At 41.1% G+C, this 25,873-nt stretch overlaps 2 protein-coding genes across 6 annotated transcripts in view; both read left to right on the top strand.

Moving 5' to 3' along the window:
- Positions 1–20,337, top strand: part of tdrd7a (tudor domain containing 7 a) — an 80,023-nt gene extending 59,686 nt beyond the window's left edge. The window contains exons 16-22 of the mRNA XM_057844551.1: positions 2,722–2,856; positions 8,045–8,155; positions 9,860–10,007; positions 10,109–10,230; positions 13,871–14,061; positions 14,153–14,313; positions 19,647–20,337. Coding sequence (XP_057700534.1) covers positions 2,722–2,856; positions 8,045–8,155; positions 9,860–10,007; positions 10,109–10,230; positions 13,871–14,061; positions 14,153–14,313; positions 19,647–19,897 — 1,119 coding nt within the window. The 3' untranslated portion in view covers positions 19,898–20,337. The remainder of the gene's footprint in view (positions 1–2,721; positions 2,857–8,044; positions 8,156–9,859; positions 10,008–10,108; positions 10,231–13,870; positions 14,062–14,152; positions 14,314–19,646) is intronic.
- A 5,172-nt stretch (positions 20,338–25,509) lies between these two features.
- tmod1 (tropomodulin 1) overlaps positions 25,510–25,873 on the top strand; it is a 47,537-nt gene continuing 47,173 nt past the window's right edge. For 4 of the 5 annotated variants that reach the window (XM_057843233.1, XM_057843236.1, XM_057843234.1 and 1 more), the window contains exon 1: positions 25,510–25,800. The gene's annotated coding sequence lies outside the window, so the exon portion shown is untranslated. The remainder of the gene's footprint in view (positions 25,801–25,873) is intronic. The other variant, XM_057843237.1, reaches the window with a different exon arrangement.

Below are 25,873 nucleotides of genomic sequence, written 5' to 3'. Positions count from 1 at the left end.
TTATTTTTTTAAACAATATCATCAGATAGACAAAAACATAAAATTATGTGCAAATGCCTGCATCTTCAAATTATGAAAATAATAACAGCCTACATCTTATCTTGTAATCTCGATGAGTCTTGTCTCCATTCCATGTCAGGTAGTCTAGGCACATTGTTTGCATCCTGATTAGCGTCTGGCTAATACATGTTAGGTCCAACATAAAATTCCAAGTTACTCTTCTTCCTCCAACTCGTCAAAAACTTGGATCTGGGGGTGTATGCGGCAGCCATGGTTCCCTCCCAGGTCCGCCCGGCCGGAGCCGCGTCTCCCTGTACCGGGTGCCGGGGAGGTGCCCTCTGGTGCCATACCGCGCGCCCCTCTTGGCCCCGGGGTGGGTTGTGGGGGGTGCACTTCCCTCCCCTTGGTCTGTTTCCGGCCCTGTCCGCCTCCCTCGGGGTCGTTGGCGGGGCCTCTTGGGGCCCGCGGGGCCTAGGGTGAGGCTTGCTGTCCCTTGCCGGTGGGGTGGACGTCCCCTGGTCGCCGGCGCTTGGTGTGGCGCCTGCTCGGGGTGCGGGGTGGGTGCTCGGTGGGTGGGAGGGGGGTGGGCGGTCGCGGAGGCGCCGTGGGTGGTCTGGGGCGGTTATTGATCGGGGCCCTGATGCTTCTTCCGCCCTGGGGCCGGTGGTTCTGGTGGACGGGGCCACGCCCGCGGGAGCCTGCCTCTTAACTCACGCACTTCTCACTTCGGCACTGTAAATATTTTTCACCCTGGCACTTACATGCTCATACATTTCTCCGGGGAGAGTTGGGACGGGGCTTTACAGTCCCAGCCCGACTCCCCCCTGTTTTTAATGCACCACACACCAAGGTTGTGGGATGGTTGGGACCTGTTGGGGGGGGGGGGGCTCACGGCTGCCTCCTCACCACAGGCCCCGCCATCCGTGCACCTTTTTTAAATGCACCACACACATCATACTCCACAGGAGAGCTCCGGCAAAGGGCGGTGGGACGGGCGGCTGGGCAGAAACTCCATGCTGCGGTCCCACTGCCCCAAGCCAAGCTCTCCTATTTTAATGCATACATTGCACTACCCTCCCCTCACACCCCCATCACGGTGCTGGGTGATGGCTGCCAGTCGGGAACCTGGCAGCCACAGTAATAGGGTGGTAGGTGGGTCCCACACTTTTTCTATATGGCGTGGCTCCCGGGGTGTGGCCTCCCCTCTGCCTCGGCTGCCGGCCGCGGAAGTGGGTTGGGGGGTCGGGTCTCCGATCTTGCATCGCCCCGTGGCAGTTCCTGGGCGTTCTCCTGCCTCCGCCTTCCCCTCTCTGCTCTGACTGGGCATCCGTCCTGCGCTCCGTCGCGGGTCGCTGGCTGGGCGCCGGTGTATCAGCGGGGTGTCGCCTGCACCGGCGGGGGACCCTGCCTTGCCTGGGGCTTGGTGGGCCGCTGGGGGTCCCGTGGCGTGCCGTGCCGGTTGGGGGGCTGTGGCTCGTGGCCCGGGTGGGCGGGCGGGGGTGGGTGTAGGCGTGGGGTTGGTGATGCGTCCCCTCCTGCCATTCCTGAAGGCTGGTTGATGGGCGCGCGGGTGGCCCGGGGGACCACCCTGGGTCCCGGGGGGGGGACGATGGCTCCTTTGCTGGGGGGCGGGAGGAGGGATGGGCTGCGCATGGCCCCCCCGCCCGCCCTCCCTCCCTCCCCGGGCTGGCTGGGTGGGGGCCGTGGCCCTGGGTTGGCGCCCGCGCGGTTTCTCCGCCCGTTTGCGTGGCTGTCGCGCGCCCGGTGGGGCTTGCGTGCTGCTGGATGTGGTAGGGCATGCTCGGGTTGGGGGTTCCGGTGCCGGGATTGGCGATGCGGCGGCGTAGGGTTGGTCGCCAACGGGCTTACACTCATAAGAGATTCACACGATTACTGGGTTCTAGATCACAGAACTGATTTGTGTACACTCTACCCCTTTCAATCACTTAGCTTATAGTCTTATAGACACCCCCACCCCCATTCTCCTCTTTCACTGGCCAATAGGCCCCCACATGGTGTAAACCGGAAATACATCTCGCTGACGATAGCACCAGCATATTAGTAACTAGTTTAGATGTTCAATGTATTTCTTGTTGTTGTTTGTGTATGTGTTTCTTTTCTTTCTTCTCTTGTATTTCTTCTGTCCCCCCATAATCCCTTCCTGTTCGCTGCTTTGTCATAATAAAAAGGTATTTTGAATGATCACAATGGGAGTATGTCAGACTCTCAATGTGAAACATTAAAACTGTTCAGAATCCGGGCACTTAGACTTCCATTCTCTGTGTCAAACAGCTGAACAGGTCAGGTTTAAAAAAAAAAAAAAAAAAAAACTTGGATCTCCTCCCTTGCGTTCAATCTAATGCTTATATCGCTGTTTGAATCATTGTTTGAAGGTATTTGTATGGCGGCCATATGGAGCGCTGCCATCAAAGCGCTATATAAGTATAACACCATAACACCATAACACTGTTCTTGGTGACGTATCACTTCCGGGTTCGTCCCCTTTCAGGCTCGAACTTCGGAAAGGCGATTATTTTGTCAAATATACAACATATAAATTATTTTTTCATGCTTTATTTGTTGGACAATGTTTAATTACTTTAATTGTGACCCTATTTGGCATGTTATGAAATAACTTCACTTTACTGCATATGATAATTGCATTTTGGGGAGTTTTTGTTGAAGAAAATAATCAGTTGATTTAGTTTTCATGTATTTCAGATAACCCATCTTCATGGCAATCGAGTCATTGAGGTCGTCTTGATTGATTTGGGTGTACCAGCAACTGTAGAGGTCACTGAACTTCGAGAGATACCCCCTCTTTTCATCCGAGACTTCACCCTCATCCCGTCACAGGTTTGGCTCCCTTGAGGAGGGAAAAAAAAAATCCTCCATTACTAGGGATGTCCCGATCGCATATTTTTGCACCCGAGCCAGTTGCTTGATTTTAAGAATCTGCTGAGACTGAGTCCCGATCAGATACTGAAAAAAAAGTTTTTATATATTTTCTATTATTTGAACAAAAGTTCCAAACATGTTACAGTACTGTGCTTTTTACTGTACTTCCTTTATTTCGCAAGTGTTGCGGAGCGTAAAACGTACAGGGATCCTTCCTTTTTCCTGGTTAATGTGGACCAGAACTTGCTGTGATAAGTGGAAAAACTGCGAAGTAGCGCATAAGCCCACCCCCCAATTTTTTGTTGTTGTTGTTGTTTTTTTTTTTTTTTTTTTTTTTTTTTGTGTGTGTTTAATCATTCAGATTTAGCATTGGAAAGAGATAGTTAAATGTTTTTTCACTTTTTTCCAAAGTATAATTAGTAAAAATGAAATATATAGATATAGATATATTAGGGCTGTCAAAATTATCGCGTTAACGGGCGGTAATTATTTTTTTAATTAATCCAGGCATGAAAATCTCTCACCTTTCGGCGAAATTCGCCATTTTGAAGTCAAAAAGGGCGACCTACGTGAATTGCGTAGATCCGAGGAGAAATTCTTTTTTGGGGGGGGGGGGGGTCGCAAGGTTTTATTTAATTATTATTATTATCATCATGTGATTAACTTAGTACGTAAACTGAGCATTTAAGAACACAGTCAGCAAATCCTTCTAGATGCTTCGCTGACGAGAACCAATCATCGGGCCAAGCTGCGTTCCATTATTCCAAACGCGCGCACTCCTCACTGTACATGGAGTGCTCGGAGAGCCTTCGGTTGCATTGCAAAGCAGCGAAATCAAAAAGCAGGCCTTATCCACATCGGGGCAGACCAGAGCGCAGCATACACACTTGCCTGTATTTGCCAGCAGATTGAATTTGGTGAGTAATGGTTTCAATCGTTTTCACGTTTTGCGATATAAAAAAGTTACTGCCATTCGTTGCAGCTTGCGTTGAACACTGCCAGAGCTAGCCAAATCTCCCATGAAAAAAAATAGCTCCCGTTAAATTGGCGTCAAGCTTGTGTATTTTTGCCTGGCTCTGCCAGACTATTCTCCCTGTATTTTTCAAACACTGAGAGAAATAGCTGGAACAGCGTTGAGTCTGGTGTACCAGGCAAGTGTATTTAGCGGTAATATAAACGAAGAAACACACTGTTGAGTCAAATTAAGCGGCATTCTCTCGGATGGAGGGGGCGCCTCACATCGCTCCCGTCGTCCGCCGGAGACACGTTATTTTCGGCTTGGATTTGAGCTGACGGCCGGTGTCGGCACAACAGCGGCCCGACGGTTCGCGGTTAATGGGGACCAGAACCCGCCGCAATAAGTGAAAACCGCGAAGTAGCGCCCCCCCCCCCCCCATTTTTTTGTGCGTGTTCAATGCATTTATTCAGATTTTACATTGGAAAAATGATACATATACATACATACATAAGACATGTTTTTTCACCAAAGTATCATTTATAAATGATTTTCAAGCACTTCAAAATGTAAGAATTATGATAAGTTTTAAACATGTTACTGCCCCACCTAATTATTTTTAAACAAGAATAAAGTAGTTAGAAAATGCTTGCCTTTATTAAAAGCTTCATAGTGAGTCTACTCAAACCCTCTCAGGCTTTGGTAAACGGTGATTGGCACATGTGCAAAGTTTTTCTTTTTATATATATTTTTTTGTTTGAAGCAACTTATTTGATTGAATAATAAAGGCACAAATGTCCTAGCCAAAATGTGGCCCACACGCAAAACATTACTTAAATGGAAAAATTTGTTTCAATCAAGAAAAATAGTTTTCAAATGCTTTTTTTGTCTCAAATTTATTATTGCAATCAAAAACATTTTTTTTATTGAAGCTACTTTTTGAGATTAAAAGTATATACTGTATTTTGATTGAAGCAACTTTGTTTTTGATAGAAGTAACTTTGTTTTTTGATTGAATAATAAAAACCCAAATCTAACTCCATCGTTATTGAGTGAGAAAGAAATTAAGAAAGCTTTAAAACTAAAAGCCACCGGGGAGTCTGTCTGTTTTTTAAAATATTTATATTTCATTACATAGACATGCGTCGTAGGGAAGGGAGTTTGAGGGATAAAAAAAGGAGTTAGATGAGGCTGCTAAAGGCAGTGGATACCTCATCAGCTGGGTGAATAGCAGACCTGGTAAGAACAAGTTTGCAAGGATAGTCGGGTATTAAATCCAATTATAAACACAATTACAATGTTATTTTTCTATAAGATTTTTATGTCATTGCTTTATTAATCATTAGGGGCTAGAGTTGTTAAGTATGGATAATAATGAAATAATAGTTTTAAGAAAACTGTGCTGTTGGTGGCTCAGTGACCATCTGATGTGGTTTGTTCTCAGATTAACAAGTTGAGGAAGGAAGTTTTGATGCAGACGTTGAAGGAAGAAAAGAGGCAGACTGACTGAGTCACAGCCAGAAAGTGTTGATGACAGTTTTGATTTCTATTCACTGTTGCCCCCTCCCAATTAAAGTATGTCACAGTCGCAGCCAATTATTATCTAAAGCTGGTTAAAATTTAAGTTATGTTGTTTTAAGGTGTATTAAATACTTGTGCATGTGCCCCTTTTGATCTACGAGCACCCACCCCTCCACCGGTCTCTGCATGGCCCTGCTGAAACACAGTGTGGGTCGACAGAGCTCAATATTTTGTTGGGGTGTACAATACAGTGTACTGGAACATATTTCCTCCACACCCTTCTCACCTTTTTAACCCCTGACCCATTTTCATGCCTGTTAATCACTTTAAAATATTTGAAGCAAATAACGCACATGCCCCGCTCAGACAGATTTAAATGACAGTACAGTGAAATGCCCACATGTTAATTGTGTTTTATGGAGTTTTGCCACCCTCTGCTGGCGCTTGGCTGCGACTGATTTTATAGGTTTCAGCACCCATGAGCATTGTGTAAGGCAAGGCAAGGCAAATTTATTTATATAGCACAATTCAACACAAGGCAATTCAAAGTGCTTTACATCACATGAAGATCATAAAAATCACATTTAAATCAATACAACGTAAAAACCAAGACAAAAGATCGCATAAGTAATTACTGACTTCAACAATGGCGGGCTACTAGTTTATTTTTTGATTGAAATTTTTACAGATTTTATTAAAACAAAAACATTAAGAGGGGTTTTAAGATAAAATTTCTATAACTTGTACTAACATTTATCTTTTAAGAACTACAAGTCTTTCTATCCATGGATCGCTTTAACAGAATGTTAATAAATTTAATGCCATCTTGTTGATTTATTGTTATAATAAACAAATACAGTCCCTATGTACCGTATGTTGAATGTATATATCCATCTTGTGTCTTTCCATTCCAAAAATAATTTACAGTAAAATAATGCCATACTTCTAATCTCTCCATACAATTCATATAATCACCTTCTGAACTGCTTTTCCTCACGAGGGTTGCAGGGGTTCTGGGGACTATCACAGCTAACTCCAGGCAAAGGTGGGGTCCACACTGAAAAGGTTGCCAGCCAGTCGCAGGGCACATATACTGTAGACACGCAACCATTCATACACACTCATATTACAGACAATTTGGAGTCTTCAGTCAGCATACCATGCACTTTTTTTTTTTTTTTTTTTTTTTTTGGAGACGTGGCAGGAACCCGCAGAAAACCCACGCAAGCACGAGAGGAATATCCAAACTCCACACATGACGGCAGAGCCGAGATTGAACCCACAATCCCAGAACTGCGAGGTGGACATGCTAACCACTGTACCCTAGTGCCGCCTTCATAATGAGAATTATTTTTAAACAAGATTAACATAGAAAAAGCTTGTCTTTATTAAATGCTTCATTGAGTGAGTCCACTCACTCACGTTTTGACGCTCACGCCGCCGAGAACAGCCTCTTGACAACAAAGATTGACTAAACGATGACTAACACATTTGCGCTGTTGATGGTAGAGCTACCGAGCCTTTTCTCACCAGATCACAGCTACAAACTTGTCAATCATTGTTAACTTTAATTTCAAAACGCCAGCTGCACTGATGGCCAAGAAAAGCAGCAGGAGGGAAGGCTGTACGAGCATGAAGCAGAAAAACATATATACAGGTAGTCAGTGGGTTACAAACGAATTCCGTTCCTACGCTGGTGACGTAACCCGTATTTCCACGTAAATCGGAATTCACTTTGAAAATTAAAAATAACTACACAAAAAGTCCAAAAGTATTGTATTTCGTTTAATGATGGGATACACTGCCATTTGGCAATAGCGTTGGGTCTGGCTGGACTGTAATCTTGTATGATTTAGGAGCAGACTCAGACGTCTGACATGTTAGGATTACCCCTAAACCCATAAAGGATAGCTGCTCTCTGGTTTGGCCCACACAAGGCTGTTAGTTCTTTCAGCTAATCCTGTATATGTTTGTGTATACATTTTTAATTAAGTTTAGAGCTACAGTTTGTGTGAGCGATTTAGCATTCGGAGCATTTAAGTTGTTGGGACTTTTGTTATGCAAATTAAGCTAATCTACTAAATTTACATTTTGATCAGACTAGATGGATGTTTGAACACCAATTTTTTTTTTGTGTGAACTGTTTTATTAAAATGCATATCGTTTTCAACATAAGTGTATATGTGTGTGTTATAGCTTTACAAATGATCAAAAGTGAAGTAAAAAGCAAAATCCACAATTGCTTTGTTTGCTGTCTGTAAAGCTGAACACGTCATCCTAATGAAGTAAAAAATAAGATGCTGTGAGGTGCAATAAGGTACTGTTTATGCGATTAAAAGGGGGAAAAAATGGTAAGTCGAATACGTGGTCACCCGAGGACTATTTTTACATATTTTTTATTAAAAACTCGATACTTTTCACCTGATTCCGAACCTCAGAAAAATGGTGCGATCGGCCCAATTTCCGATCACTCGATCGGATCAGGACATCCCTATTACATTTTGGTCAAAGCCTTTGTAGTATGCTTACAATTCATTAAAAGTGGACATTCAAGGGAAATGACTGACGGAGAAAGAATGCTTCATTAAAGATGGGATTCTATTTAGGATTGCTGCCCCGATGAAAAAATATTTTTTTACCACATGAAAATGTACGGTGCTTTTTGCATAGGCGATCAGATGTCGTCTGGCTGATGTGGACGTTCCAGAGGAAGATTGGAGCCCAGATGTGGTCTTCTGGTTGAAGAATGCGGTCCTTGGAGTTGAAGATTGTAAAATGAAGGTAACATAACTCATACCTGTCAACCCAAGGCCGTTGGCGATTTTACAAATAGTGACGTATGCCCTTATAAATTGGTGACTAATCTTACAACGTCGTATATAGCGTGCAATATGAAACAAAAATAAAACTCAATTTTTAAAATAATATGAATTTATTGGTAATATTGTAACATATAACCTGGTGCAATCACTGAACATCTTCAGCTGCATCATGATTACTAAAATTTAACTGACTTTTTTTTTTTTCAATTTCATATGTAGCACTTTTGGCAATTTCTATCATGTGTTTTGATGGCTGCACTTTAGCTCGCAATTCAGTTTGACTTGAAGGTAGTTCGTTAGTGTGTCCAATTATAAATTAAAAAGGTCAATTGTTAAAATTACCGATGCAATCTTTGAGTCTGGGAACATTTCTTTTGCTAATTCTGAGAAGTGATCATGATCAGCAATAGTTATGGGCAAATTGTGTTCAATAACAAATTGGCAGAATAAAATCTCCACTTTCGTCACTTTTCATTCTGCAGACTTCATCTTTATGACCAGTGTCGTTAATCTACTTTTAAAAAGTAATTAATTACAGTTACAAATTACTCCTCCCAAAAAGTTACTGAGTTAGTAACTCAGTTACCTGAATGTAAGAGTAATTAGTTACTTGGCAAAGTAACTGGTGTTACCTTTCATGTTTTTTTTTATTTTTTCATTTTTTCAAAAAAAATGGCAAAACAAAAAATATAATAACCTTTGCTGTTTGGAAGTCATTTAATGTTGTGAATCAACCGTTAAAGTTGAAAAAATGTCTCCCGTTTTTGCATTAGTTCCCTTCTGTCTACTTTCGACTTGTGAAAGTTTTAAAACTGTTTCATCATTTAAAGATAGATTCAAGTCAAGATTTTGCCGATTTAGGAGTATTTTAGATAAAAAGTTACATAGGTTCCCGAGGGAGGTTCACTACAACAGAGCCTTTCTGAGAAGTCTACTGCTTTAAAATGGCGGCTGTTTACCAACGCCTCCTAGTCTGTCATTTCGCATGTAGTCCTATATGCATGTGATATCTTGGGGTAGATTGTAGACTGTCGGCTACAGTCAGGAAATATTGGAGCCACCTAGCCTAGCATCGCGTTTGCTACAGCGTCACAAAAAACACTCTTCTCTGTCTCTGACTTTTCTCCCGTTTTTCAACCAACGTAACGCATAGTAACACACATTGTCTCGTTGCCGAAGCGGTGACAAAATCGGAACGCAGAAAAAAAAATGTAATGCACGAAAAACGTACAGATTTTGGACGTACACGTTTATAAATTAGTGCTCACTTGTACAAATTACGCCGAAACCGTACAACTTGACAGGTATACATCACTACTAGCATGTGTTGATGTATGTAGGGGCGGTTGAAAGTCATTATTTTAGGATTTTACCCAAAACTGCTCGAAAAAGTTATTTGGGCCAACTGGTGGCACTTTGGGAAAAAAATAATAAAATCATCTCACCTCCTGATTAAATTTTTTTTTGAAGATGAAAAATTGCATTCTGTGACCGTATTCTTACATTATAATTTTTATTTTGCAGCCTTGCCTATGTGAATACGAAGCATTGTACTTTTTTTTTTTTTATTATCTAACTTTGGTCTACACTAAATCTGAAGAACTGTGACATCACAATATCACATACAATTTGTGTGTTTAATTGATCTGCTTTACTTATTTAGATTTTAAAGTTGGAGGAGAACAAAATGGGGAGACTGGTGCACATGTACCTGTTTGATGGTAAGGATGTACACCAGAGCATTAACCAAAAGATAAGCAACCCAGAAGTCTGCAAGAGACTGAACACCAGAAAATGCGACATGGCCACTGGTAAGAATAAAATGTTCACATGGATGCTAAACAAATGTGCAGGTTAACATTTTTTTTAATACAAATAAAGGCATTTGTACTTATGTTTTCCTGGAAACTAGATCACAGTGCATCAGTCAGGAAACTGGCTGAGAGCAGCCCAACTAATCTTCATCTGCAACCATGTGAATCATCATCAACAGTTACAAACTCCAGTATGCCACCTCCACTCCAGCTTCCCGTGGTGTGTATGATGGAGTTCGTATTTTTTAAATCAATAGAATCATGGCGGAATCATAACATCAAATAAGTATTTAAATAATAAAGTCATTTAGGGGTAGCCTGTTGGGTGCCTGGTTAGCATGCTGTATCTGTTTCTCAATTGGGGTCAGTGTTCTTTTTGTCAACGACGACAATAGAGAAAATATTTCGGCAATGAACACTTTTTTCATGACGAGACGATAACAACCTAAAAACGTGTTTTGGGAGACTAAAGCAATCATACAAATGCCAGTTTTCGTCTGACGAGAACAAGTCTGACGACTCACAGATGTCATCTCCAGTCACTTCAGCTTGCAGACACAGAAAGATTTGTTTTTTATCTTGGCCAGAGAGAATACAATGTTGCTTTAGCCTTCAAAGGTCTGTGCTGACTGATCATCACACACTAAATATCGCTCGTGGTGTTATCACGGCGAGCTTCTTCTTAAACTCTCGGACAACTTATTTTTCCCCACACATTTCGTGGCGTCCAGGAGGGTATGATTCATTGAAAATAATGGCGTTGTCCTTGTAGACGCTACAATATGTGATTGTCTCGTTTTTTTGTTTTTTAATATCATAGACTTCATAATGTATTATGTATGTAACCCTATCTTCGTCAAAGTTGACCGAGTGGAAACACAAAGTGCTTTTTACGTCGACATTCTTGTGAATAAATGCTTAAATCCCTGAATTCTTTATACATATTGACGTAAAACAGTCTCGATTCTTGGTTAAAAGCAAAAAAAAACAAAAAAAAAAACAGACAGCTGGCATTTATTTAACATAAATATGTGAAATGTGCTGCTAGTCTTTCAGCCACTGTGGCGCCACCTTATCACCATAAAGAGTTTTTACGTTGAAATTCTTGTGAATAAATGCTTAAATGCCTGAATTCTTTGTAGATATGGACGTAAAACAGTCTCGATTCTTTGTAAAAAGGGAAACAAAAAACGGGCAGTTAGCATTTATTTTACATAAATATGTCAAATGTGGTGCTAGTCTTTAAGCCACTGTGTCGCTGCCTTATCACCACAAAGAGCTTTCTATGTTGAAGTTCTTGTGAATAAATGCTTAAATCCCTGTATTCTTTATAGATATGGACATAAAACGGTCACGATTCTTGGTTAAAAGCAAAAAAACAGGCAATTAGCATTTATTTTTCGTAAATATTACGAAGTATAACGCCAATGCTGTAGCGGCTAATTTCTCCCATTAATAATTTTTCACAACGTTTCATGCATGGTACAAAAAATATAATAACCTTGAATCATCGAACAAATCACTCCTGTGACAATCATTCCTGTTTGTATGCGGTACAGCTTTCGTAGTTTTTCAACCTAATTCCGGCGTTGGTTCGCTGAATGTGTTTGACAAGAACTACGACCGACTGCGAATAACTGAATCGGAGTGTGGGACGGCCCCCTACGAAAAAGCGTGCCGCAGTGTTTGGGGAATCTGTGTCGTTAATATAATTATGAAGTCTGTTTATATATGTATATATTATACCGCCGAAATTTTTTTTTCTAAACGTGGACTAAAACTAGACAAAATTAGTCATATTTTATTCTTCTTTACCTTTGAGTTTGTTGATGAAAACTCAAGACGAAGAAAAATTAGTATTATCGTCCAAAAGACTAAGATGAAATAGACGAAAATTAAAAGGGCTGCCAAAAACACTGGTTAGGATCAATGTTCCCTCTAAGGGCGCTTTTGAATCAGACCAACAGGACTAGGATGCGTATGGAGAGCTACCTCTCAACAACACTTGCAAATGACTTGTTGAAAAGATTCAGTATTCACACTGCGGCAACCGAACCTTCCGAGTAACATCGCGTGGGTGAAAGGCGCACTCATTGATTGGACAAATACAGAAAGAGGGAGGGAGGAGCGTCACAGCATCATGCTGTGACACTGCACGTAATGTAGCATAAATTAAGTCGCTGCTTGGCCAGCGGCGGGGACAGCCTCTCCCGACTCGAAGACGAGCGAACTGGAGTATATAAAAATGCATAAGGGAAAATTTAACCACGAAAGAAATCTGCGTGGCACCTCATGTCACACAGGCGCGATCGCTCTCACTTTAGTGACTTTTTGGACTGTCAAATTGTCGCCAGTTCCAGGACAGGGAGACTCATGAAACAGCCGCCCCGAGAGGCTTCGCCTGTCTCTGCCACTGTCACTTTTCAAAAACTGCATGCAAAACACAACCGCCACTTTAGAATCGTATTCTGTGTTTCAAATGCAAGTGCTTCGTGTAAGTCAACAACTTTTGGCCATGGTTAATTGTCTGTCATCTTGCCATTGTTGATTTTGAGTAGCGTGCGTGCTTTACTTCCGCTTCCAAGAATGCCCTGCGTGTAGCGTCACAGCTTGGAGCATTGTGACGTGCACGTAAAGTTCCAAAAGCGCACCCTGCTCCAGTTGCATTCACAAGCGAAGCAGGGCGCGCTCAAAGCGGACCGGGACCCACAATTTTTGAGCAGACCAGAGTTTGTTTGTTTGGTCCGAACTAGAGTTTAGAGGTTTAGAGTTTAAGCGCTATGCTAATTAGCAACGTCGCTAACATTTATTTCCATGTTAAGTTGTGCGTTGTTTTGTGTTGTACAAAAGTTATTCCAGATGCAGAATGTTTAAAACCAGGATTAAGTACAGCGGTAACACTACACACATGCGAAATAGTACCGAAATCTGAAAACAAACTATAGTATTAAAAATAGTCTTATTTCTAAAGGCACTTTGTTTGTTTCCAGAAAATGTGGAATTCATTCCACCTGTGTAAATTTTATTGTATTGTTGAAAGAAATAAGTAATGCCTTTGAAACAGCTAATGTTTTTGCACCTTCTTGTGAAAAAGAGCATCTCAAGGTCAGCTGTGAGTTGTATAGGCATGTTGAGAAATAAGTACTGCCTTTAAAATGGTTAATGTTTTTGCACTTTCTTGGAAGAAGGGAAAAAAAAGCAGTTTAAGCACCATTTTTTTGTATGGCCACGTTTCCATCATCCCTGTTGAATCAATAGGATATTTTAAATAAATAGTGGGCATAAATTTGTTTGACTATATTTATTAGTAATGTATGATGCATCGATAATCGTGATCATCGTCAATACCAGTAATCGAATCATAGCACCCTGAATCGTAATAGAATTGAGAATCGTGGGGTGAGTAAGATGGCACACCCCTACTCAAAGCAAGACATATAAAATAATACACATCTCATGAACAATGAGATTTTTGTATTTCATTCTAAGTAGGCCAAATCAGTTATACTAAAAGCAAACTAATGAAAATTGCTGCAGCAATTTCATTCTTTTAATAAGCCATGTATAAGTATGATGCAAGGTTTTGAACACGTGTGATACTCTGGTGTGGCCAAAGCGTGCACATCTGACGTTGCTCTCAGTGGACTCTGGGAGCTTGAGTGTCTGCTCAGACACATGAAAAATTAGAGGGAACATTGGTTAGGATGTTGTCGTAAAATTGTGTAATGGCTTAGGAAAGGATGCAAAATAGTCAAAAATGTTAAATGGAACCATAGCTAGTAAAATACACTGGATTATTAGCATAGTCACGTGCTCTAAAATAGATATTTACTACATTTCCTTTGTGCTGTATTTTGTAGCCTGGTCAAAACATGGATATCTACGTTCCAGCAGCTTGCCACCCTGGTTACTTTGTGATTCAGCAATGGCAAGAACTGCATAAATTAGTAGTTTTGATGGGAGAGATGATGCTCTTCTACAACCGAAATGCGACCACCACTGCTATGGAGATCAAGAAGGGAGATGTTTATGCCGTCAAAATAGACAAAAGGTTGGTGAATTCATTTATACATTCCTATATAGATCCTATATCTTTGTGAGCAGCTTTTAAGAGTACTTCATCCATGACTCCCTCCACTTAGTTGGTACCGTGCAGTGGTGAAAGGGATTCTTTCCAATGGCTTGGTTTCGGTTTACGAATTGGACCATGGAAAACACGAGCTTATCCAACGGTCTTTACTTCAACCTTTGATTGAAGAATTTCGACAGCTGCCTTTTCAGGCCATCACTGCGAAGCTAGCAGGTGAGTCGGACACCCTGCGCGGGTGGATTTGTGACCAGGTAAACATAGGGGCTGTCAAATGAAAGACTGGACTCCCTTTTTTGACAAATTTTGTTTTTGACCTTTACTTTTTTTAGTCATTTGCATTCATTTACTGCATTACTTTACCCAACTTTTTTATGAAGCAAAAAAATTGTTTCTTTGTGGGAATGATTCGTATTTTATATTTTCACATGAGTAACACCCCAGATATCTTTTCAATGGCCTACTCTTAGATAAATTTACAATTAATTGGTGGTGTGTCACAGGGTTCCTGCGGGTCCTTGAAATGTCATAATTTAAAATCCAGAAAAGCAAGGTTTTAAATGTAATGGAAAATTGCAGTAGGTATTAAAATTCCAAATGATATGTCTAATGCCAGGGTTGTTACCAAAATCTTGGCTGCTACATGTCCAATTCATTCAACAGAAATTGACCTGTAAATGCCCCGAAAATCGGAAAGAGTGACTGTGAATGCTCTGGTTTCGAACGAACAAACGTTCATTTGCCCTTCCCGGTTTTATTGGATTGGGAGTCGAGCGCTTTCAATGGCAGCCATAGAGTTAACTGAGACGCTTTAATGATTTTGGTAAAAATGTGTTTGTTCCTTTTTTATTACCGTATTGGCCTGAATATAAGACAGTGTTTTTTGCATTCAAATAAGACTGAAAAAGAGGGGGTCGTCTTATATTCGCGGTCTAGACATTATACACATTCACGACACTAAATGGTGCCAGATATCATTGAAGCGATGTTCTGTCAGGACAGATTTCAGCTACTCTCAAGTTTAACCAGTTTGCATTATTGCAATCTTTTTCCTTATTCAGATTTGTTTCAAGACTGCAGTTACAGTTAACTTCACTTTGATGGTTAATGCAGTTATTGCAATCTTGTTTTATCACAATAGATTGACTTGTTTACATTTCCCTTTACATATTTAAATTATTAAGATTTGAATGAGGCAAAATAACATGCTTTTTCTCTTAAATATATTGTTATAATCATTTCTTTCGGTTGTACTGTAATTATTTTATGTATAAAAATTAATTTGGTGTTCAAAAAGTCTTTTTTCAAACTTGAGTCTTGAAAAAGAGGGGGGTCGTCTTATATTCGGGCCAATACGGTATAATCATTATTAAAATTTACACCTTCTTAAGACAATATCTCCATTCTTGGCAGGAGCGTATTGATAACCTTTTGGGATGCAAATTATCAAAATATATCACCACTTGGATATTTTGTCACACTCCGTACTTATTCCTATTCATTTGGAGACATTCTTCTGTCACTTCCTTTTAGGCTGAACGTTGTTGTGACCACTCAAGTGGATCTACAGGAAAATGGGGGAACAGGAAATTATTAAATGTGTTATTAAAATGCTTCAATTTCAATATTTATGTCAATTTATATTCATTTTTTATCCAGCATTTATTTCAATTTTAATTTATTGATTGATTTCATAATTTAAACTTTTTATTTCATTCTTGCAGTCTTGTTCCCCTTGGCCCACATGAAATTCATCTATCATTGGCTCATCAAATTCGGTTGGCGGGCGTGAACTAGGCGGGGTTCGAGTTGAGCGAGTCAAGCTACATGGCTCTGGAGTCAAGCGATTGCTCCTTCCTTCCCAACATGGCAGCGACTGTTGAGCATGAGCTTTCTCGGGATTTAACAATGGACATGTTAGACTTGGCAAAACACGTTGACGAAGGAAATTCGGACCCTGAGCACGTGGGTTACAAAACACAGCGGTTTATCGCGAGAGGGAACTCATGCAGAACATATGAATGAAAAGGACATGCATATAAACAATTGAGATAACAAATATATATTATAAATAGCAATTGTCCCTATTAAATAAACACATAAATGTGATCCATTGTAAATTGTACCGTCATAAAAGCTATCAGAGAAGTCACACACACACACACACACATAAAAAACAACGTGATATAGTGCTTGCTAGGTGGAGTCCGTGCCCGAAGCACTGCTCCCGCATCTAGTCATTGAGTTCAGCTGCTTCGACAACGGAGCTGTTGGTGGTGATGGCGACTTCATGTCCCACGCTGAAAGCATGTTTCTGGGCCCGACCAATCATTTCACCTGTGTGGTCGTCTGGAAAAAATAGGCTGTATCCAGCATCCGGGGTGCGCAGCTCCCTCTTGTTGTCTATGAAATGGCCCGTCAAACTGATGTAGGTCTCACTGGTTCGTCGTTCTTCGCGAATCCAAAATACAACCGATGTCGAATTCCTTCTTGGCACCTACACCACACTACATGCGTCGATTAATGCTATACTCAAAATGCCGGAGGAGTTTCGGTATTTAGGCTCAACAGTCCAGAGCAATGGAGAGTGTGGGAAAAGAAGTGAAGAAGCGTGTGCAGGCAGGCTGGAATGGGTGGAACACAGTGTCAGGCGCGATGGAAAAGTTTCATCTTAAATGAAAGGAAAGATCTATAAAACTGTGGTGAGACCAGCTATGTTGTTTAGTTTGGAGACGCGCCACTGAGGAAAAGACAGGTGGCAGAGAGGAAGATGCTGAGGTTGTCTTTGGGAGTCAACAGGATGGATAGGAACATGAATGAGAGGGACAGCAAATGTTTGAGGAGTAGAAAAGGAGAGAAAGTCAAAGAGGCCAGACTGAGATGGTTTTGGTGAATGTCCAGAGGAGAGATAGTGAGTATTCTGGCTTTTCATATGCCAGGCAGGAAGGTCTAGAAGACGACAAATAGGTGGTTTATGGATGTAGTTAAAGAGGACATGAAGGTAGTTCGTGTGAGAGCAGAGGACAGGGTTAGAAGCAGTCAACTGATTCGCTTTGGCAATCCCTGAAGGGAAAAGCCGAAAGGAAAAGATCACGTTCACTTGTAGCGTTAACGTACCGGTTGATGGCGACATGCTTCTGTTTGTTTGATTTTCTGTCAGCCATGTGACTTCACATGTAAGCACACAGGCTGTACTTTCCTAAAGGGGGATGAGCATAGCCAAACAACACATATAGTCAAAGCAGGCTAAAAAGACATTTTTTCGTTTCATTATAAAAAACGAATTTATCGACATGGTCAAAATTATGACGGTCATCGTGAACCATCTCGGGATAGGTAAATTTTCGGCAAACCGCTGGGCTTCTGCCTGTAAATGCCCTAAAATGAGCATTAAATAACCCATAAAAGCCTCAACTGGAAAAGGAATTGATCAAAAATCAACAGGAAATGCCCCCAGATGAACTCATTGCCTAGCATTGGCTGTCACTGACAGCGATAGACGTCCACTTCGTTTGAATTGGGAGCGATTGAACATCTGCTGCCATCCCTCCCAAATCAAACGGATTGAGTTGATCACTAATAGACGCCCATTCCAATTCACAGCAGAAGGATGAGAAGACCTTGTTTTTCTGTTTTATTAGTTTATAGACCCCACTCACCAACGTCACACAATGATGTGTCGCTGTATCCGGCCATCATATTGTCCGTCATTGTTTATCTGTATTCTCAGTGGTTTCAATTTGTCGTGCAATTTATAGTGCAATTCATGGAAGCCCCGGTGCTTTCAGACGCTGTAAACCCATTGGATGCGTTGCATAAAAGGCGTTATGTGGAAAAGCTTCAGTCTATCCATTCGCCAGATCCATATTTGATGCCTAAATCGATATTTTTCGACCCGCTGTCTTCGCCGTCTCTGCCTGACATCTGCTACCCTGATATCTACAACTCTTTTCTACAGAAACTCAGCCTATTCTCACGAAACTTTGAAAAACTTTAAGAGCAGCACTCTAAGCAACATTACCCCGTGTGACCCTTTACTTTCAATTTTCTAAAATGGTGACAATCAATTAAAAAAAAAAAAAGTTGACTGCGATGACTGAAACTTCAAGGATAGGTGGATATTGGACTATTTCTTCAATACAATACGCAACAACTGTGTCTGCCTCATTTGCAAAGAGACAGTCGCTGTTTTCAAAGAGTTCGATGTGACGCAATATTACCAAACAAGACACGCTGACATGTACGACAACATTGCAAGGAAGATACGCAGCGAGAAATTGTAGCAACTTGAAGCTAGTTTAATTTCACAGCAGCAGTATTTCGCAAGAGCCCAAGTGTCGAAAGAACGCCACAAAGGCGAGATTGTTGAAATTATGAATTTAAAAAAAATAATAATAAAGCAAATGAGACACACAGAAGGGCTTGCTAAAAATTGTTTAAATATATTGTTTTACGTAAATCAGCCAAGGTAGCCCCCCACATTTTTACCACACCAAATCTGGACCCGTTTGCAAAAAGTTTGGACACCCCTGTTTAACTGATGAGCCGTAGACGAGGCCAGGTTCTTTCACTTGGTACCAGCTAAATATTATCCAAAAAATTATGATGGCGGAAAAAAATAAACATCTTGAATTTGAAACTGTATGTTGTCGGCGATTAGCCTCGCAATGATCTTAATTGTGGTTGTCAGCCCAAAACCCTCTAAATATATATTAAATGCATCTTACCAGGTATAAAATGACTACTACATAGTCTGTGGTGATCGTTTGGTGACCAGTTTTCTCGTCGAATTGCAGCAGTCCATCTCGCTCTCCTTTCCGGGTCTCTCGGAATACGGTAGAACTTCAAGTCTCTCAGTCTGTCTTTTCTGTTACTGCAACCAACCGCCACACACGCCTTCACCATTTTGATTATTAATGTTAACGAGCAGAAAAACACGCCATAATAGGATGAATTTACGTAGCGGTAATGCGTGAACACGACAAGCTGACGGACAATATGGCGCGGAGGCGTGGTTGTGACGTCATGTGAGTGGGGTCTATAGGATATCCTAGAATGATGGATAATTGTTGTCTCCATATCGTGAGATTGTTATCATGAGCCTTGTATCGCAAGTCCCATCGTGATGTATCCAGAGGTCCACACCGCTAGCGCAAAAACTTTTTCGTAAGGGTCATTGGTGAGTCAAAGCTGTGAAGTTGCACACGAGAGTAGAAAAAAAGTTACACTGGGAAAAAAAAAAAAAAAATCAAAAATTGTTACGACATCTTTTGATCTTAAATGATATTTTTAATGTAATGTTTAATGCAAGAACCCTGTGTCAACAGTTGAACATTTTCAAATTTGATACACCAAGCGACAGAAGACTGCAGGTCAGTTGGCTCTTCAAGTGACGAGCTGGGGTCTTTGGAAGCGCAATGTCGGCTCTCTGCGTGTACTGGAAATGATCGGTCTAATTTTCCCGCGCAATGAAATGTGGACTGTTGAGTCTGTGGTCGGAAAACATGCTGTGAGACTCTTCACAAACTGTTCATTTCTCTGGTCTACAGGTGTGCCCAATTGCAAGTGGTCAGAAGAGGCGTCCATGTTCTTCAGAAGTCATGTGGAAAAGCAAGGACTCGTGGCCCAGATCGAAAGTGTTGAGGATGAGACGGAAGTCAAGAAGGAACTGTGGGACTGCAGATTGACAGTGTATTTGGTGGACACCAAAATTGAGGAGAAGGATGTTTGGATCCACAGCATCATGGCAGATATTTGGAATGTTCCATCTTCTCATGTTGTGTCTACGCACATGTTGTGATTCATGCCACCGTGGCATATTTGGTTTTCATTGTTTCGACTAGGTTAGAAAAATTGAACGTTTGCACTTCTTTCTTTTCTTTCATTTACACCACTCTGCAGTGGGTTTTCTGCACAGTTACTGAATAGGAACACAGCACAATTGTATTGTATAAACCTGTTTTTAACCCTTTAGAGCACTCATTTGCTGCCATTGATGGCGCTAGACGTTCAATCCATTTTGACTGGGAGAGACTGCGAATGATTCCAGTCTTGCACCCTTTATGGCTCTGAAATATAAGTATTCACAGACAATCCTCTCATTGCCAGCCTAAGTCAAAATGGTTTGGACGTCAATGTCCCTGTTATGTAAGTATTCACAGCCAATCATTCATTCATCTTCTGTTCCTCTTATGCTCACAAGGGTTGCTGGTGTGAATTTCCAATAAAACGCATGTTGCTGTTTTTTTCCTTTATTCATTGCTCTCAACAGCCATCAGCACTTTTCACCTGGCAACAACCGCCAAAACAATAATGGGCGCATTCCCTTGCATCATAAATGTGCGCTTCAAAGGTAAATGTTAACATTGAATTTGAACAAGCCATTAACATTAAACTTAACAGCTGGAGTGCTGGAGTCTATCCCATCTAACTAGGGCAGTACACCTGAAGTGGTTGCCAGCAGGGCACAAGGAGATAAACAACCATCGCACATAGGGGCATTTTGAAGTGGTCAATAATAAGCCTACCCTGTATGTCTTGGGGATGTGGGAGAAAACTCACATAGCCATGGGGAGAGCATGCGAACTCCACACGAGAAGACTAGCTTTGAACCCATTGCTGACTCCTACTGGCCACGGTGCGCACACACACTGCGTCCTTTTCTCAAACTGAATACTGCAATTCATTTTTAACCCTTTCACTTAAGGAACAGTGGTCTCAACAATGGACATATTTTCCAGAAGTTATCAGTTTAACTCATTGTCTGCCAGCCCAGGTGACATTCTTGTGGTTGTAAAATAGGAACTTGAAATTTAAAACACCTATTGATGTTGACTATATGTTTTAAAATAACTGATTACAAAAAGGTAAGGCTTTTAATTGGCATATTATTTTGAATTATTTTTTAATGGACCATTGCAAAATATGTGTGGGCAACACTAATTCCACATTTGGATGTTATAGTAAATGGGGGCTGAAAAATATTGTCTGGCGGGCAGCAATCTGTTCCTAGGCCACTTCTGACATGACAACAATCAATCCTGTATTTAGTTCAGTCATTCGCTAATATCTATCTAAAAAGAAATATATTTGGGACAAATAGTAATGTGTGATTAAAATGTGGTTTATCAAGATTTAAGCTTTTTATTTTGGTGACGCCAGTGGACAAGAGTACGCAGAGATTAAGGGGGGGTCTGGAGTGGCCGAAAATGTCATTGCATTAAAATTAAGACATGCCAGTAAAATGTTGTTTATAAAAGTTTTAAAGCAATAAACAAAAGTGAATGAAATGAACAATAAAAATATTTTTTATATTGGGTAAAAATAATTTTTCGAACCCATCATGTGACGAGCACCGTAGAGATGGTCATGTAAACCACCTGAGGACAGATTCAGGTAGGCAGGGGCGTCACTAGTTTTTAGGAATTAAGGGGGCTTAGCCCCCCAGGAGATGACCAGGATGTAAGTGAATGTAGCTAGCATTATATATATATATGTGTGTGTGTGTGTGTGTTTAATCATAGAAGCTAATTCCATGACTTTCGCCCACAGCACTGTAATTGTTTGTTCCCAAATATTTGTAAATCACACAGATTAATTTTTGGCACATATGTAACAAAAATTTATTTCAAAACCTGAAAAATACCAATTGTTGATCTCATTTCTTGAAGTAATATCTGGGTCAGGCTAATTTGCCTTACGCACACATGCACAAAAAACACACAAAGACTCTGATGCTAACTCCTAGAGCTGGTGGAGTTATTATTATTAGTGTATTATTATGACCATCCACTGATGATAACCATACAGTACACTTGGACACACGTTCTCATTCATGCGATTTATTTTCATGACTTTGTTGTGAATTCTCACTGAAGGTAATAAAACTATGAACATGTGTGGAATTATTTAGTTAGCAAAAAAGGGGAAATAACTAAAAACGTATAAAATTATAGTATCTTCAAAGTAGCCATCCTTTGCTCTGATTACTTTTTTGCATACTCTTGACCTTCATTTCTGTTGCATAGAATGAGGTGGGTCCAAACTTGTCCTGTACTGTACGTGGATGAGCTCAACTCCTATTCTCATCTATGTGCAAAGTGAGAAACACAGCTGATGCTCCAGATTCGAAGGAAATCCACCCAAAGATAGTTGTAAAAAAGCCTTAATTCTATGGACAGCCCTGACCTTCACAATGCATTTCAGACGAAATAGCTAGCAGTGGTTAAGTAGTAGTGTTATTTTAGCGCTGGGATGTAACGTTTGACCGCAAAACAAGGAATATAAGACGTGCGCAGAGATTGTAGTGTGGAAGCCAGGTTTTTACAGTATATGTCATACACGGAGCATTTGGTTTATTAATTAAATAGGACTTTCTGCTGTTAGCTTGGGGTTGGAGCTAACTGTTACTCCCAGCAGTGATACTCACTTTCTTAAAATCTGTCTTATGTTCATCCTTCATCCATTTATTCACGTTCACGCTCTACTCGAGACTTGGCGTCAGAGGTACACTCGCACACAGTGCCGGTACGAGTAAGTCACGGGGAAAACGCGGACTTGATTTTTAGTGATGTGGGCGTTTTCTATAAAACAAGTGGAATGTATTGGATAAGTACATGCTGATGGGGCTCTCTACCAGTGAGGGGAAAATGACAGATTTAACAGGTTACATAATTATTCATTTAAACTAATATTCAGGCAACTTCATAGGAAATATGTCTTTTTTTATTTTTTTTTTAAATAAAATAATATTTTTAGGGGGGATTGAGATTTTTTTAGGGGGGGCTGAAGGCCCCACCTAAAATAGGTTTAACGACACCAGTGCTGGCAGGAATATTTGGTTAAAAAGAATGCGGCATCTACTTCTCCACAAGGTATAAGAGAAAAATGTGCACGCACACACACTCACAGCTGGGATGCCAGTATGTATGAACATGGGTTAAGCTACTATCCGAGCATATATCTTGTAAGTTCATTTTATTGTTGACTTATTTCGGAGTCATCAAATGTGTTCGTGTGTCATTTGCATTATAAAAAACGTGCACTTTTATTTCCAATCCAAAAACTCCAACACACACTGTAGGTGAAATGTAACGCTGTCTTTGCAGTTGCCTAGTGGTACAGTAGTTATACGTAAACTATCCTGCATATGTGTGTACTGCCATTGTGCATGCCTTGTATGGAAAAAACGTACGAGCATGACAAATTTGGACCAAAACTGCTGCTTTTGGATAGGAAAAACTAAAAACAAGATCCTCAGAACCCTCTGCTGTGAGTGACTTTCAGCGCCCCTGGATGTCGGCAACGTGCCGTCGCCTCCGCCCCCTTCGAAGAAGAATCCTTCCTTTTCGAAGGGGGCGAAGGAGGCGGCATTGAAAGGTTTTTTTTTCAGCCAGCAGCAGCAGCAGGCACTGTAAGTAAGGTAAAAAGACATCAATGTAGTGGAGGTGGGGAACACGCCACTAATTTTGATACCGAAAGTCCAACCTGCATCAGAGTAAGCATAACTTTAAACTGCGTGAACTTGCTAACATGTAAAACATCAGTAAAGAGCTGCTTGAAGAGAAGTGTCCTCCTGTATGTTTTCTCCTTTTAATGTTAATTAAACTGAGAAATATAGTTAACTCTGCTAGAAACCACAGAACCAGCAAAATGTGACCAAGATGCTGCTTAGAGATTGTTTCACAGGAAAGTGTTGACAGCAGGCGCGTGCAGGGGCGGAGGGTGTTTGAGCACCTGCCCCTTTGCCCCTACATGCCTAAAGTGCGCCTTTTGACTGGGCTTTTTTTTTTTGTTTTGTTTTTGGTGCGTATGTGTGTGCTGGCCGACTGTGCAGGCACACCACTGAGTACTTTACCTGGACACCGAAAACACCTTTAAAAAAAAAAAAAAAAAAACGCTGTCCGCGTGCCGCTAAACCGCTGCAATAGACTGACAGTGTTGCATCTATTTCCCGGACAAGCAGAGGAACAAGAAGTTAGGAAAAAGTGGGTGATAATATCAACAGAAATCACAACAGCTTGGAAAGTTTTGTTTTAGGATTGTCTCAGTGAGTGTTCTTTATTATCGAGACCACCAGCAGTAGCCACAAGCAATAATTGTAAACGCAGGTAGTCGGCTACTGTGTGCCTCATATTTAATCGAATGAATAATAACTCAGACGATGCAGCATGTGCAGATGTTATTTGTTGTACAACACTGAATCTCATAACGTTACAAATTGTATTTCTCAATGTGGGCATCCAACGTACAGGCTAACGTCATTAACCTTGCTTGCTGGTAACCTATCTGGTTACCTAAAAAGCCTTTGAATGGTGAAAAAAATATCTTGACAGAGAGAGATTTTGCATCTTTCATCACTTTTTTTCTATCTGGGCCAGTGGGAATGGATTTTATTGGTGTATTATTGTGTTAACTTATTTACTGATTGTATTGTGGGGATTAAAAAAAATATATATAATACGTAATTTTCTCTAAAATAGTTTTCTACTTTAATAACTGCAATTTACCCAGTCTCCCCCATTGCTATTTCGAGCCGCGTGTCGCTACTGTCTATATTTATAGGTTCTCTTCACGTTATCTAGAAAGGTAGACGTCTTTAAGTACTTGTTTTAATCTAAATCTGAGCCGTCCCTTTATTTAATTCTCTGTGAAAAATTTGGAAAAACTGCTGATGATGGCTCAGTGAACATCTGATGTGGTTTGTTCTCAGATGAACAACAATTTGAGGAAGGAATTTTGATACAGAGGTTGAAGGAACAAAAGAGGCAAAGACTGAGTCACAGTGTTGATGACAGTGTTGTTTTCTATTCGCTATTCCCTGCTCCCAATTAAGGTCTGTCACAGTCGCAGCCAATTATACTGTAAAGCTGGTTAAAGTAAGTTATGTTGTTGTTAGGTGTGTTAAATTCTTGTTCATGTGCATCTTTTGATCTATTGAGCACCCGCCCGCCCCTCCATCGGTCTCTGCATGGCCCTGGTTGACAATAAAAAATAAAATAAAAAAACACATGCTGCTGCTTTTCTTCTTGTAAACGTACTGGTTTAAAAGGAAAGAAGGCTCGAGCTCTGATTTTACACTTTTGAAACCAAAAACCTACTAGTGTCTATTCTATCTTAGTACATATAGGAAGACAATCAGAATGATCTATAAAACTGAAGTCATTATTAATGCAAATAAGGATGCCTAGAGATTGGTGGGGACCATTTGAGCATCCTGAAAAGTTGCTAGTGTTATATCCCTATGTAACCTTTGTTACTAAGTTTAAGGCTTTGAATGCAATTGGGAAATTATATGAAAACAAGAATTGCTCATTTGAACAGAGTGACAGTTAAGGAGCATCGAACGCAGGAGTGACAGTGCAGCCTGCGTGGGGGTGGCTTACGGTGGGAGGAGGTCCTCCCCGCTTTGCCCTTTGCGGGAGATGACAGGGCTTCAAACCAGTGAAACCACCAAAGGAAAGCTTGTGTCTGTTGCGGGAGGAAACTTTGTGTGTCTGCTGCATTCAGCACCAATTGTTGCGCCGCTGGGCATGGACCACGTTGTGTCCAAGGGACTTGTGTTCGTTCCCCGTTTTGTGTAGTCGCTGAGGGGCAACCTTGCAACGCCTGTCCACGCCGCTCTGAGGGAACCATATCTGGTCAAAGTATTCGGTGCTGCTGTCACCCAGCCGGACAGTCCGGCTATAAATAGCGCTGCTGGAGGTACGTAAATACATGCAAAATAATAGGATCCGCCTGTGCAAGACTCATAATGGGTCAACGTATTTCTGCGCCT

The sequence above is a fragment of the Corythoichthys intestinalis genome, chromosome 8 (genome assembly GCF_030265065.1).
Source record: "Corythoichthys intestinalis isolate RoL2023-P3 chromosome 8, ASM3026506v1, whole genome shotgun sequence".
Lineage (NCBI taxonomy): Eukaryota > Metazoa > Chordata > Actinopteri > Syngnathiformes > Syngnathidae > Corythoichthys > Corythoichthys intestinalis.
The sequence above is the reverse complement of the archived record's forward strand: the minus strand, read 5'-3'. Positions and strand labels throughout refer to the sequence as shown.